At 38.9% G+C, this 14,115-nt stretch overlaps 2 protein-coding genes across 2 annotated transcripts; one reads left to right on the plus strand and one right to left on the minus strand.

Moving 5' to 3' along the window:
- The first annotated feature begins 645 nt into the window (after positions 1-645).
- LOC121762832 (guanine nucleotide-binding protein subunit beta-like protein) lies at positions 646-2,753 on the plus strand. Its single transcript, XM_042158838.1, has 2 exons — positions 646-1,618; positions 2,478-2,753. Exons 1-2 carry the CDS (start codon positions 731-733, stop codon positions 2,580-2,582), a joined length of 993 nt encoding a protein of 330 aa, XP_042014772.1. The 5' UTR covers positions 646-730; the 3' UTR covers positions 2,583-2,753.
- Positions 2,754-2,826: 73 nt separating this feature from the next.
- LOC121762833 lies at positions 2,827-4,211 on the minus strand. Its single transcript, XM_042158839.1, has 2 exons — positions 3,988-4,211; positions 2,827-3,476 (listed from the first exon to the last, which is right to left on the minus strand). Exons 1-2 carry the CDS (start codon positions 4,147-4,149, stop codon positions 2,940-2,942), a joined length of 699 nt encoding a protein of 232 aa, XP_042014773.1. The 5' UTR covers positions 4,150-4,211; the 3' UTR covers positions 2,827-2,939.
- Positions 4,212-14,115: the final 9,904 nt, after the last annotated feature.

Genomic DNA, 14,115 nt, shown 5'->3' on the forward strand with positions numbered 1-14,115 from the left:
CGTGACGGGCAGGCGCGTCCCTTGTCTCGCGGATACGGGCTACGGGACGGGCTGGGGACGGGCTACAGGACGGGACGAACGTTGCAACGCGTCCCAAGGCGGAACCGTCCCTCCGAGACAGAACGCGAGCCGTGCGCGGGACGCGTAGTGGATGCTCTAAGACTAACCATAATTTGACTAAATTTTAAAAAAATTCTGGTCCTCTTCAGAAACACCCGCATATGATCATCAAGCTAATCAAATCAAATCAAATCAAATCAAATCAATATCAAAGCAATTTAAAGGATACATGTAACATTGACATGTAAATGAAAATATACTTCCATGTCTCTCCTTTTATGTGTTCCACTTGTTTTTTATTGCTATTAAAGTTAATTTTACTTTAACTATTTTTGCTCAAAATGAAACACATAAGTTACACTAACTCTTTTCATACACTTTTACTTATATTTTTAAAATTCGGACACTCTTACTTATACACTTTTACAATGAGGAACAAATAGGATTTAGGATTTAGGATTTAGGGGTCCATATTAAATTTAATAAAATTTATTTGGTTTTGTAAGGGAAACTTGGGATTTAGGGGGGTCTATTTCCAATTTAACATTTTTGTTCTTCACCAATTTTGAAAACCCTAATTTTTTCCCCAAGATATAAATTCCGCAGCCATTGGCACCGGCTGACTCTTCTACTCCCTCTCAAAACCCTTCGCCAAACCCTAGCAGCAGCCATGGCAACGGGGCAGGAACAGCTCGTCCTCCGCGGCACAATGCGCGGCCACACCGACTGGGTGACGGCCATCGCCGCCCCAATCGACAACTCCGACACCATCGTCACCTCCTCCCGCGACAAATCCCTAATCCTCTGGACCCTCACCAAGGACGACTCCTCCTTCGGCGTCGCCACCCGCCGCTTCACCGGCCACGCTCACTTCGTCCAGGACGTCGTCCTCTCCTCCGACGGCCAATTCGCCCTCTCCGCCTCCTGGGACGCCGAGCTCCGCCTCTGGGACCTCCAGACCGGCGAAACCGCCCGCCGCTTCGTCGGCCACGCCAAGGACGTCCTCTCCGTCGCCTTCTCCGCCGACAACCGCCAGATCGTCTCCGCCTCGCGCGACCGGACGATCAAGCTCTGGAACACGCTCGGGGAGTGCAAGTACACGATCCAGGAGGGCGAATCGCACTCCGATTGGGTCTCCTGCGTCCGATTCTCCCCCGACAACAGCCAGCCCACCGTCGTCTCGGGGTCGTGGGATAAGTCTGTCAAGGTCTGGAATTTGACCAATTGCAAGCTCCGCGCCACGCTGACTGGACACACTGGTTATGTTAACACGGTGGTGGTGTCGCCGGATGGATCTCTGTGCGCGAGTGGGGGAAAAGATGGTGTGATTTTGCTTTGGGATCTGTCGGAGGGGAAGATGCTGTACTCGTTGGAGGCTGGCTCGATTGTTAATGCTCTGACGTTTAGCCCTAATAGGTATTGGCTGTGCGCTGCGACCGAATCGGGTATCAAAATTTGGGATTTGGAGAGCAAGAGTGTTGTTGCGGATCTGAAGGTGGATTTGAAGCATGAGAGTGAACTGGCCAGAGATGATGCTGGGCAACCATGCAAAAATAAGGTAAATTTTCAGTTTTTTTTCTTTGTTCATTGTGAATTTTGTGATGTGTTTGTTCATGCTTATTGACATCTATATCTTTGCCTGCATTTCTGAGATTTGGCTAGATTATCAATGATTCACAGGTTTTTTTGATAATTTTAGATATTTTTTTATAATTAAGATTGTACTTCTTCTGATCATGGTTCGTTGATTGGCTGATTATCATGTTGTTAATATTTGGCTAGTAGAGTATTTTAGAACATCACAATGGAATTTTGAGCAGTTTCAGTTCTTATACGGATGGCAAATTTTATATGAAGGGTATAATCCCTTGTTTATCATATTTTTGAGTTGTGTTAAATTTTGTCTTCCTGATCATTTAATCATGTCCCTATTTTTGTCCTGAGATTAGAAACAATCTTTTTTACATCATAGAATTTGTCTCGTGTAACATATGAATTTATGGTTCTATTGGAATTCGAGGGTAATGGGAAGGGTGTAACCATTTATGTATTCATACACTCCAAGTATTCATGCAACCCTACTCACTCTGTTCTCATTTGTCCTCCTTAAATCCACCCTACCTTCTGTTAGGAGTGTCTTAATTTTTGGCCAAGCCTTTGTACTATGTTCCATAAGCTTATTGTGTATACTTTTCAAATGATTATTAGTTTCATTCAGGAAAAGTGTTGGAACTTTTCTTGTTTATCTTCAGGAATTTTGAAGCTCTTTGATTTGAACCAATGTATAAGAGTTGACAGGCAATCTGGCTTGAATATGTGTAGTAGTTTAATGTGCCACATGAAATGTTGTGTCAATTAAATGTATGAATTTGTGGTTTTGACTGTAAATTAAGCTCATTTGTAATCGTTTGCTGTAGGTCATATACTGCACCAGTCTTGGCTGGAAAGCTGATGGAAGCACCCTTTTCAGTGGTTACACCGATGGCGTCATCCGAGTTTGGGGTATCGGCGGCCGATACTAGGAATGAGATACTCATAATTGTGTGGAAATATTTTGACTATGTTTTTTTTGATCATTTGGGATTTTGCCAATTCTAGTTTCATATACACATAATTATGTCTGGATTTTTTTCTATGTCTGCTCATGTTTGAGTTTTTATAATATGTGCTCTGAAAGATTCACATGAGTTTCATTATATTGCATTTCTTCATTGAGTAAAGTATTTTGACAGTTTGTCGATTTCAACAGAGACTCTTCAATGAAAATGAGCATTAACAGCTTAAAATAAAAAAAATACTAGTAATAGTTTTATTAAATTCTGCATTTATACACCAGTCTAGAAAGAAAAAGGTTCATGTGCCACATGAACAAGTACATGCTACAGATCTTCAACAATGGCTTCCTGCTTGATAGAATGAGAGTGCAGATCTCTAGTGAAGGTAGTGGTAGTGTCCAAGAAATAGAGAACGAACGACATAATGAAGCAGCAAACGAACATTGGTATTGGCCCGAACACCCAGAGGAAGAGAGGGAAGGACAAGTAGAAAGCCCTCAGTCCCAGCGACCAGAAGAAGCTCCCCCTGTTCAAGTTCCTTGCCACATACTCAATCGCGTCCCTTCTGCCCTGGGACGTGGGTACGGTGGCGAGGAAGCTGACGTGCGCGTAGTACCTTATGGACTGCACGTTGCAGAGGAACGCCATGAGGAAGCAGAGCAAGATGGCGAAGAACTTGACAGAGGACATGACGGAGGACTTGTTCCCGTAGATCAGTTTGGATGAGGGCGAGCTGGACTTGTTGCTGACGTATACGCTTATCAGCGAGCTCAGGGTGATGGCCGTGGTTGCCAAGAGCGTCGATGCCATTATGTTGTTCCGTATAGTTTGAACGGCCAATACTCCATTTTTCAGTGGATCCTATTAATTTATCAAACATAAGGTGGTAAGAAATTAAGAAGATGCTGTCTGTTATCGTAGCTTGTAAGCATATAAATTATGGGTAATTTGCATCTAAATTTCTAATCGTTCACCAAAATTTTACTATTTCGTACACTAGTTTTAAAATTCTTTTGTAAATTACCAAACTAATACAACATCACAACACAAGAGACTGGAATGCTTAATCATGTGACTTGATCACTTTATATAGTATAGTATGTGATTATTTTGCAAATCTTTTCATAACGAATTTGAACTAGTAATTCCTAATTAGTCCCTCCTCCCCAACTTTACCTTTTTATCATCCTTTCCCAAACTCTAAAAAACCTCCATATGCTTATGAATTCATACATAGTAACATAGGTGAAGACTTGAAGAGAATATATAGTTGCATATCATCAACCTTAAAGAAAAATCAAAATGACATTTTTTGTTTTGTTTGGTTTTGTATGAAATTGAGGAAATTAAAGGGAAGAGGAAGAATAGTAACAGCCATTAAGCAGAAGACCCAGTTATGGCGGGTCTGAGAATTGATGCCGATGACAGTTGTTGTAGGGTTGCGGATGATGGTGAAGAGAAGCCAAAGGTGATAGCCCAGAAATATGGCCAACCCTAACGGCACCAGCACAGAATCAAGCTGCTTCTCCTCCATTTCTTATTTGCTTTGTGAGGTGGGACTGGGAAGTGGGAACCATTTCTTAAATACCAATTAAGTTGGCAACATCATTAGGGCTCGCCAATTGCAGTGGAAACAAACACTTGTCATTTATGTGTCCAAAAATTCAATTTCGAATCTCTAAATTTATTTCCATTATAAAAAATTTAAATACACTATTAGAGCATCCCCATCCATGTTCTTTGGCAAGAGTATAGAAGTAGGTCCGGATCCACTTTTATTCATTTTTTACTCTTTGCTCTTCCCCAAGAGCACAACACCCACATTCATGCTCTTCCGCAAGGACATGCTCAAGGGTCCCACCATTCCATTATTTAATTTAAATACTTCAATTACTAAAAACACTTCTACAATATAGAAATACATTAAAAACACTCAAACTACTATTACAAATTAAAAAATATATAAAAATTACATACTTAAATCCTAAAAATTAAAAATTACATAATTAAAATCCTAAAAATAAAAATTACATAATTAAAATCCTACAAATTAAAAATTACATAATTAAAAATACCCCTGTGAAAGACTAGTCCTCTGGCCCTATCCCCAATGTTTTTCGGAGACCCCGTATCATTGCCAAATGTGAATCAAGTTGTTCGGGAGTCATCCAAGACCTATCGGCCATATTGAGTTGAGCCAAAAGGGTCCATAACGAGTTGGGGGGTTGAGGTGGCACAAAGGGAGCGGGAGCGGGAGCAGGGGCGGATGGAGACGCGGCGCGACGGCGGTTGACTGATAATGCATCTCAATTCTCAATTAAATTTTTTATTAAATGAGAATTGAGATATTTAGCCTAATTGAGAATCGAGATGCATTATCAGCCATTCATTTTTATTAAATGAGTGGTCCAAAATTTGCCACATGGAAAATATTTTTAGATTAATTAATTATGAAAGGGCAGAATGGTAATTTCATGTACATTTTATTCAATAATTTTTTTTAATTTTTTTTATTTAAATTTATTTAAATTTTTTTGTCAACTACATATACAATTCATGTCAACTACACAGATATAATGTCAACTATGTGTACAATCCATGTCAACTACATATACAATTAATGTCAACTACACACATATAATGTCAACTATAAGTTGTTGACATTTGATGTGCAGGCTATTGACGATAATACCCCCGAGTTGACATAATCTACTTGCAGTTGACATTTCGAAAATGTTGTGGATGAGTGGCTGAAAATGCATCTCAATTCTCAATTAAGCTAAAAAATCTCAACCGAACAGGACCCTATATATATGTAGGGGAGTGATCAATTGTTAACTAATTAGCAATCACAAATTAAGACCAAATTTTATTATTAGATTATTAGATCTAATAGTTGAAATAATGCCACATAAATTATATTTTAAATTAAAAAAATTATTAAATAAACTTAAAGGTATTAATGTCAATTTTCTCTCATCAAAATCAGCTTAAAACTTTAAATTTACGTAACACTCTCGATTTAAATTATTTTTTCACAAAAAATATATAAAATTAAAGATAAATTTATAAGGATTCCAACGAGATCTCAATTGCATATGTTCTGACGATGTTCGGGTGATGAAATTTGATAAATTATATTTCAATTTTCGTACATGTTGAGAAGTAGATTTTATCAACAAATGCAAAAAAAAATCCCAATATAGTGTATGCAAAATCTCAATATAATGTATGTAAAATATTAATAAAACTGTGTTGATATTTTCTTGTGTTTGTGTTGATATTCTCATGTCATATGGTTGATATTTGTAATACACTATGTTGATATAAAAAACACCCACGAAAATTATCATATGATAACATAATGGCGATATTACCATTTTGTTGATATTTTGTCTCTATTTATTGAAATTTGTGAGCTTTAATCTCATCTACTCATTTCAAAATCTAAAGGTGTAGATTTAGCCTTAGTTTTGGATTATGGTGTTATAAGCATTAGAAGAGGACCCTATATATATATGTGTGTGTGTGTGTGTGTGTTTATATAGGAACGAAAATTCAGTGATTCAGACCTATTGTTAGCGTGCTGATTCGGACCTATTGTTCGCGTGTTGTGTCCAACTAGAGATGCCCAAGGTTCCGGAACCGGCGGTTACGGTTTTTGGAAATTGCCAAATCGGAACCGAACCTCGAGGGTGTTTCGTGGTTTCGGTTTCCATTTCGAATCGACGATTTTTCAGCGTTTTTTACGGTTCCGAACCGGCGGTTTTTTGCGGTTCCGGCACAGTTTCATAGTTTTCCGATGGTTTTTCACAATTCCGGCACAGTTTCGGTTCCGGAAATTTGGAACTGAACCGGTCAACGGTTCCAAAAGTGACGATTTCGGTTCAATTTAAATCTCAGGTATCCGAACAGTAAACCTTGGGCATCTCTATGTCCAACCAATCAATATTTCATACTAAAACACTTTTCTAATTTTTTTTTCTTTTAACAACATGTGATAATATATCCGATCCACTAAATTCTTAGTTGTATATGAATGTATGATTATATACGTACAACTTACTCTTTTCGTGATCCCCATATTAATAATTGATTTGTAGGATATAGTTGCATTGTATCTCAGATTCGACTTGTTAAGATTCTATATACGTCTCTTTTCACATTGTGTAGGTATATATATATATGTAATGTTGTTGTCATCCATTTGCATTTATCATCCACCAAACTATTTTTTAAAGAATAAAGTTAAATTTACTATTGCTCATTCAGTTGTCTAGTTGTCAAGTGTCTATAGTTATGATGTATCCATAAGTGCATTAGCAGATTTCGAATATAAGAAGATAAATTAAACGTGATTCATGGTAATAAAAAGTATTTTCGAGTAAATATTGTAGTAATATATAACCATGATTTTGTCTATTTATAATTAATTATTCAGGGACGATATTTACAATTTACATTTTATTAATATGTGAGTTTAGGGAGGATTCTCAAATCTGCTAATGCCATTTTAAAAATAATATTCCTTTGATTATGTTTAGGTGGCATGGTTGTTAATCGGTGGTAGTAATTAAATTGATTAGAAATGATGATTTCAACTATAGATATTAGAAAACCAGTGAGTGATTTTTTTGTGAGGTCAATTCTCGAATATATCACATTGACATAGTCTGTAATCTGTATGTATGAATGTGTAAGAAAGTGGTAGCTAAAGAAATAGCAGTGGAGTAATATATATAATGCCAAATTACCAAATAAATCGTGAAGTTTGGTCAAAATTTTGTTGTTTTATTCACGCATATAATTTCGGTTGACACATTAACATATATTTCACCCAAAATAAAAAAAATGGAATGATTGCGAATTTTTTAAACTTGATGATTTACCATTCCCATTTTTAAACGATGGAGTATATTTAAATCGAATAAACTTAAGAGTATCCATTATAAGGCGGACGCTCCCAATAGCCCCGCCCCTTTTTTGTCCACAACTCCAGTTTTTTTGTTCGCGCCCAAAAATTTTGTTTCTCCCACTATAGTGGACACTTCCAATAACCCCGAAATTTTATAACCAATTTTCATTTTAATGAATGGAGAGTGTGTGAAAAGTGTGTAAAATGGGTGGTGGAGGAGTGGTATTTATAGGGTAATTTTCAAAAAAAATAAAATAAAATAATTGAAGGGGCGACCGGCGCGCCTATCGCCGGGCACTATAGGCCGGCGCCCCTATAGGCGCGGCGAATTGCCACCGACGCTTCCTCGCACAATTATCGCCGACCGCCCGTCCGCCCCGGGGCGGACGTCCCACCCACTATAAGCCGCCCCGTCCTCGCCCCCGCCGGGGCTATCGCCGCGGCTGTGTTATAGTGGATACTCTAACTAGTGTGGTAGACAAGTCAGATGCTAACTGTTCAACTGTTATTGTTGGGATTCTGCTTACTGGAATTACAAGAGATAAACAATACTGAGCGTAATACAACCCAAAAAGGAAGAACTGAAAATTACACGAAAAACGAAACTGTAAAAGGAAATTAAACTTAGCCGAGTCGAGGAGACCTCTTTCCGCAAGACGAGATACGCCCCGGTAGTGCTCTCGGTTTGGCGTGTCGTCCCCAAAGATAAAACGGTTACGTCTCTGGTGAAGCAGCACCGCAATCAACAGAGCTCCAGCGAACTGAAAGAGGAGAGGGCAGAGTTTCGGGAAGAAAGACAATGCAGAGATAGTATGATGCTTGTGAGTATGTTCGTATGCTGTTCTATTGTGCTAATGCAAGGAATGACTAGCCTATTTATAGGCTTGGTCCACTGCGGGGGTCAACTCAGCCTTGATGGTTGTCATCATGGCTCATCATGGCGGGCATGTAACCGCCGGCCGTTACGAGTCTGAAAGCTGGAGTGGTCGACGTTGAATCTAGACGCTGTACACGCCCTAGTTCAACCGTCACATGTGGACTTCGTGACTTGATCAAGACACTGATCAAGACATCGAACAAGGCGCAGCAGGCCGAGTTGATCAGGCTGCTGCCCAAAACTGAGGTGGTCCAAAACATTAAGTCTGGGTCCAGGGACAAGCCCAAGAACCAAGCCCAAAGACCACCCAAAGACCAATTGCCAAGATCCAAGACCAAGACCAAGGGCGCGGGCGCGGGCAAGGGCATGGCTCGGCTCGACGCGCGTGTGCGCGCTTGTGGGCTCTTTACCCATCTTAGTTCACGATAATTACTAAGTGTAGTAAGTCACTTAATAAATACACAATTAAAGATGTGTCTCATCTCCTATGTGGGATAATTAACACTAGTTGTTAATTACTCCCTACACTTTCAACTCATAGCTTTATCAAAAGTTACAATGTGACAAACTTTTATCCACTATTTCTCACTCACCGGGAATCGGATTTGAGAAAGTGAATATACTACGGTCATCTACGCGGAACGTAGATCGACACTATATCATTTAATTTCTAAAAATTAAATGTCTCTTCACATTTATTATTGGTCAAACTTCATTGACCGGACATCTTAAATTCAAGATTCCAACATCAAGAGTAGGAGTGGAAATAGCCAAATGCATATGCATGCATATACAAGCTCAACCCTCACGAGGTATATAAGCATAAGGATATCTAGTTTTTGGCTTTGAACCCTCCATAGTCGACACCATCGGATACATAGGCGGTTAGTAGCGCGATGCTTTGAACTAATCCCCCACGGCGTGCACCGAGACAATGGTGTTAACACTTAAACACCTCAACCTCATCCGTTCTCACGTTTTGTGTCCTTTGCAGCCTTGGACACCACTTTGGATTCATAAGTATGTTATTCGAAGCAGCCCCACTTCACACTTATATAGGTGATTCCTAATCGAGTATCTTGCCCTACTCGGTCTCCTTGAGAACTCAATCTCCTCGAGATCCTTAGGAGTCATTCAAAGTCATAGACTTAGCCTCACCACTAGGCAAGTTTTCCAACACTATGTTGCTCTCTAGGGAATAGATATAGTTGAGTGTTTCTCATGAACTCTCATAGCTTAGTTGTCCATTTGAACCAAGTTCTTGGGATCTCCAGTCATCATGGTTTTATTACCACTATGACAATTCTTTAATTTCTGGATTTCAAACTCATTCCCTCTAGCAACTTATTCATTTGATCACGGTTTAACCCTATGGCTAGTGGATCCTCTAGATTATCTATTGACTTCACATAGTTAATTGTAATCACCCCTGTTGTGATCAAATGTCTCACGGTGTTATATCGTCGACGTATATGTCGAGACTTACCATTATAGAAGCCATTGTTTGCCCTTCCAATAGCCGCTTGGCTATCGCAGTGGATCAGCACTGGTGGCACTGGCTTAGACCAGCATGGAATATCTTCAAGGAAGTTCTTAAGCCACTCGGCTTCCTCACCAGCCTTATCTAAGGCAATGAACTCCGATTCCATTATTGATCGGGCTATACATGTCTGTTTTGTGGATTTCCACGATACAACACCACCCCCAATAGTAAAGACATATCCACTTGTTGAAAGTGAGTCTCTATTATCGGATATCCAATTTGCATCACAGTACCCTTCAAGTACCGGGGGGTATCTCGGAAGTGTAGCCCATGATTTTGAGTAGGGATGTCAATGTAACCCGAACCCGCGGGCCGGCCTGAATAACCCGATAAAAATGCAGGGTTAGGGTTGTAATTTCGCAGCCCGAATTTAAAATCGGGCCATTCGGGCTGACCCATTCGGGTTGTCGGGTTAGGCGGGCTGACCCGCTCGGGTTACGGGTCAGCCCGTCGGGTTGAAGGCTTCTGCACAGCGAGCAGTTTTTGTAACGGTCATAGCTTTCTCTACAAATCTCCGATTGAAGAGTGCAATATATCCACGTGAAGCTCTTTCGAAGACGAAGAGAATGATATGTATTAGAGGTTTATCAGACTTCAAAATCGCGAGAAACATTGACTCAAATAAGGCTGCTGCACATCCACATATTTTGTGTGCATTTTCTAATCAATTTTCTATCATTTCTCAACAAACATGTAAACATACCAAAATATAGAAATATAATCAAAATCATCCAAGACAACCCTCTAAAACCATGCAAAATCCAAATACGTCAACCGACTATATAAGATCACAAAAAAATCACCATGTGGTTCATGGATTCATAAATACCCGTATATAAAGACTTTCTTTTAGTATATTTCCAATATAATAGTGCAAAGTGTTTTGACGCCGCTTTGTCATTGAATTATGCGTACTTTGATGATTCTTAAAACAAAGATAAATTATTATTTGACTTATTTACAGCTGAATAAATTAAATTTGACCAATCATAATTCAAGAAAACTTAGAGTTACTCCAATTAGCTAGCATCTTGATAATTCACTCTTTAACAATTCAAAATATTTTTGTTACATCTACGATGCACCTCTCACGTTATGAAAATTTTATTTAATTTTCTACGAATTGATTTATGTTTAAATTTTGAAACAAAGTGTTGATTTATGTTTTAAATACATAAACATAAACATACTATTGATAGATATTTTGTAAATAATTATGTAAAGAATAAGTTATTTAAATTTAAATAACTTAATCTTTTTAAAAAATATTAAAGAAAATTAAAAATACGTATTTCATTGTTGAATGATTAATTAAAAATATGTATATAATTAAAGAAAATTTAAATACGTATTATTTTTTTGAAAATATTAAAAGAATTAAAAATACGCATTGGCACGAATAACCCGGTGGGTTAGCCCGAAACCCGAAGGGTTAGGGTTAGGGTCGAACTTTTATAACCCGAAAAAATCATAACCCGAATAGCCCGTAACCGAATGGCCCGACAACCCGAACGGGTTGGCCCGAACCCGAACGGGTTGGCCCGATTGACATCCCTAATTTTGAGTATGTTTTAAATATCTCAAAACCCTCACAAGAGCTCTCCAATGCTCTTTGCTTAGATTGCTCGTGTAACGACTCAACTTGTTCACGGCACAAGCAATGTCAGGTCGAGTGCAATTAGTCAAGTACATAATGCATCTGATGACCCGTGCATACTCTTCTTGTGCAACGGGCTCACCTTTGTTCTTGCTCAAGTGAACGTCGAGTTCAATTGGAGTCTTAATCGGCGCGCCATCATAGGCTTTGAATTTATTCAATATCTTCTCAACATAATGTGATTGTGTTAAGATGATTCCATCAGACGTTCTTAGAATCTTCATTCCAAGAATTACATCGGCTAGACCCATGTCTTTCATGTCAAAGTTTCTCTTTAACATGACCTTTGTATCGTTAATTACTTGAGTGTTGCTACCCAAGATTAACATATCATCAACGTATAGACACACTATAACATGGCCGTTATTAGTGCTCTTGATGTAGACACATTTATCGCACTCGTTGATTTTAAACCCATTTGATAACATCACATTATCAAACTTCAAGTGCCATTGCAATGACACTTGTTTCAATCCATATAGAGACTTTACGAGCTTGCATACCTTTTTCTCTTGTCCAGGTACTACAAACCCTTCGGGTTGTTCCATATAAATTTCATCTTCTTGTTCACCATTTAGAAACGCGATCTTTGCATCCATTTTATGAATCTCAAGATTGTGCAATGCAACAATAGCGAGAAGCACTCGGATAGATGTAATCCTTGTTACAGGTGAATAGGTATCGAAGAAGTCATGTCCTTCCTTTTGTTTAAAACACTTTACTACTAGTCAGGCTTTATACTTATCCACTGTTCCATCAGCCTTAAATTTCCTTTTAAGTACCCATTTTCGACCTAGAGGTTTCGCACCTTCAGGTAGATCTACCAACACCCAAGTGTGGTTTAGCAAAATTGAATCAATTTCGCTTTGAACAACTTTTCTCCAATGTAGCCCGTCTGGGCCATCGAAGGCTACTTTTATAGATGTCGGTTCTTCATCTAACATAAAAGCAATGTAGTCAGGACCAAATGTTTTTGGTGTTCTGACCCTACTACCACGTCTTAGTACTGTATCATTTGGATCGGGCCTTGCACGCTTGCGCGATTCAGGTTCCTCATCCACTGATTTAGAACTAGTGGCTTCTTCTTCAATTATTGTCTCAGAATTGGTTGAGACTTTTCCCTTGTCTTTGCAAGGAAATGTATTTTCGAGAAATACAACATTCCTTGACTCAATTATTGTTCCTACTGTAATAGTCGATATTTCAGACTTGTGAACAACAAATCGATATGCACTACTGTTAAGTGCATATCCAATGAAGATACAATCAACTGTTTTAGGTCCAATTGTAACTACTTTGGGCGAAGGAACCATCACCTTTACCAAACACCCCCACACTTTGAGGTATTTGTAGGATGACTTCATTCTCTTCCACAACTCATAAGGAGTAACATCTTTTCCTTTGAGAGGGATTGTATTCAAGATATAGTTGGCTATCAAAACAACTTTCCCCCACATATTATGTGGTAATCCTGAAGTCAGAAGCAGTGCATTCATCATCTCTTTTAGAGTTTGATTCTTGCGTTCTGCAACACCATTAGATTGTGGTGAATATGGTGCGGTCGTTTGATGGATTATACCACTTGCGTTGCATAATTCCTCAAACGGGGCTACATATTCGTCTCCTCTATCGCTTCGAATCGTTTTGATTTTGCAACCAAGTTGATTCTCAACTTCGTTCTTATAATTTTTGAACGCTTCTATTGCGTCATCTTTACTTCTTAAAAGATAAATGTAGCAATACATTGTGCAATCATCTATGAAAGTGATAAAGTACTTTTTACCACCTCTAGTTTGCACCATCTTTAAATCACAAACGTCTGTGTGAATTAATTCAAGGGGTTTTGTGCTTCGTTCAACCGAGTGAAACGGCAACTTAGTCATTTTTGCTTCAAGACAAATTTTACATTTATCTTGGGTATCCATTTCATTAGCCTTTAGTAAATCTAAATTCACTAATCTTTTAATGGCTTTTGAATTTACATGTCCCAATCTACAATGCCACAAATTTGAACACTCAGTAAAGTAAGAGGAAGTAGATGCTTTATTATTATTTGCCAACGGCTTTGCAACATTGCGAGTTGCTACACTAAGCTAGAAAAATCAATCGGTTACATAACCTTTTCCGAGTGACTTTCCTAACTTGTACAATGCAAACCTATCATACTCAAATACAAGTTTAAACCCCTTATTAACTAGTATTGATCCTGACACTAGGTTCTTGCGGATGTCCGGGACATGCAGCACATTCTTCAAAGTGATAGTGACGCCAGACGTCATCATGAGAATCACGTTGCCAATGCCGAGGATTTCGGACGATGCTTGATTCCCCATGTTGATCTTCCTCCCTTCAACAGTAGTGTAGGAGGCAAACTTGCTCCTATCTGAGCAGACATGAGCAGTAGCGCCGGTGTCGATGTACCAACCACCCTTGTTATCAACAAGGTTAACTTCTCCAGTGACCACAACAATGAGGTCGTTTTCATCCCAGTCTTGGAACTCCTTCTCA

The sequence above is a fragment of the Salvia splendens genome, chromosome 13 (assembly GCF_004379255.2).
Source record: "Salvia splendens isolate huo1 chromosome 13, SspV2, whole genome shotgun sequence".
Taxonomy (NCBI): Eukaryota; Viridiplantae; Streptophyta; class Magnoliopsida; order Lamiales; family Lamiaceae; genus Salvia; species Salvia splendens.

Coding starts and splice junctions, on each gene's coding strand:
- LOC121762832 (XM_042158838.1), top strand. CDS start 731: ATGGCAACGGGGCAGGAACAGCTCGTCCTCCGCGGCACAATGCGCGGC. Junction 1,619..2,477: donor GGCAACCATGCAAAAATAAG/GTAAATTTTCAG, acceptor CGTTTGCTGTAG/GTCATATACTGCACCAGTCT.
- LOC121762833 (XM_042158839.1), bottom strand. CDS start 4,149: ATGGAGGAGAAGCAGCTTGATTCTGTGCTGGTGCCGTTAGGGTTGGCC. Junction 3,477..3,987: donor GGGTCTTCTGCTTAATGGCT/GTTACTATTCTT, acceptor ATAAATTAATAG/GATCCACTGAAAAATGGAGT.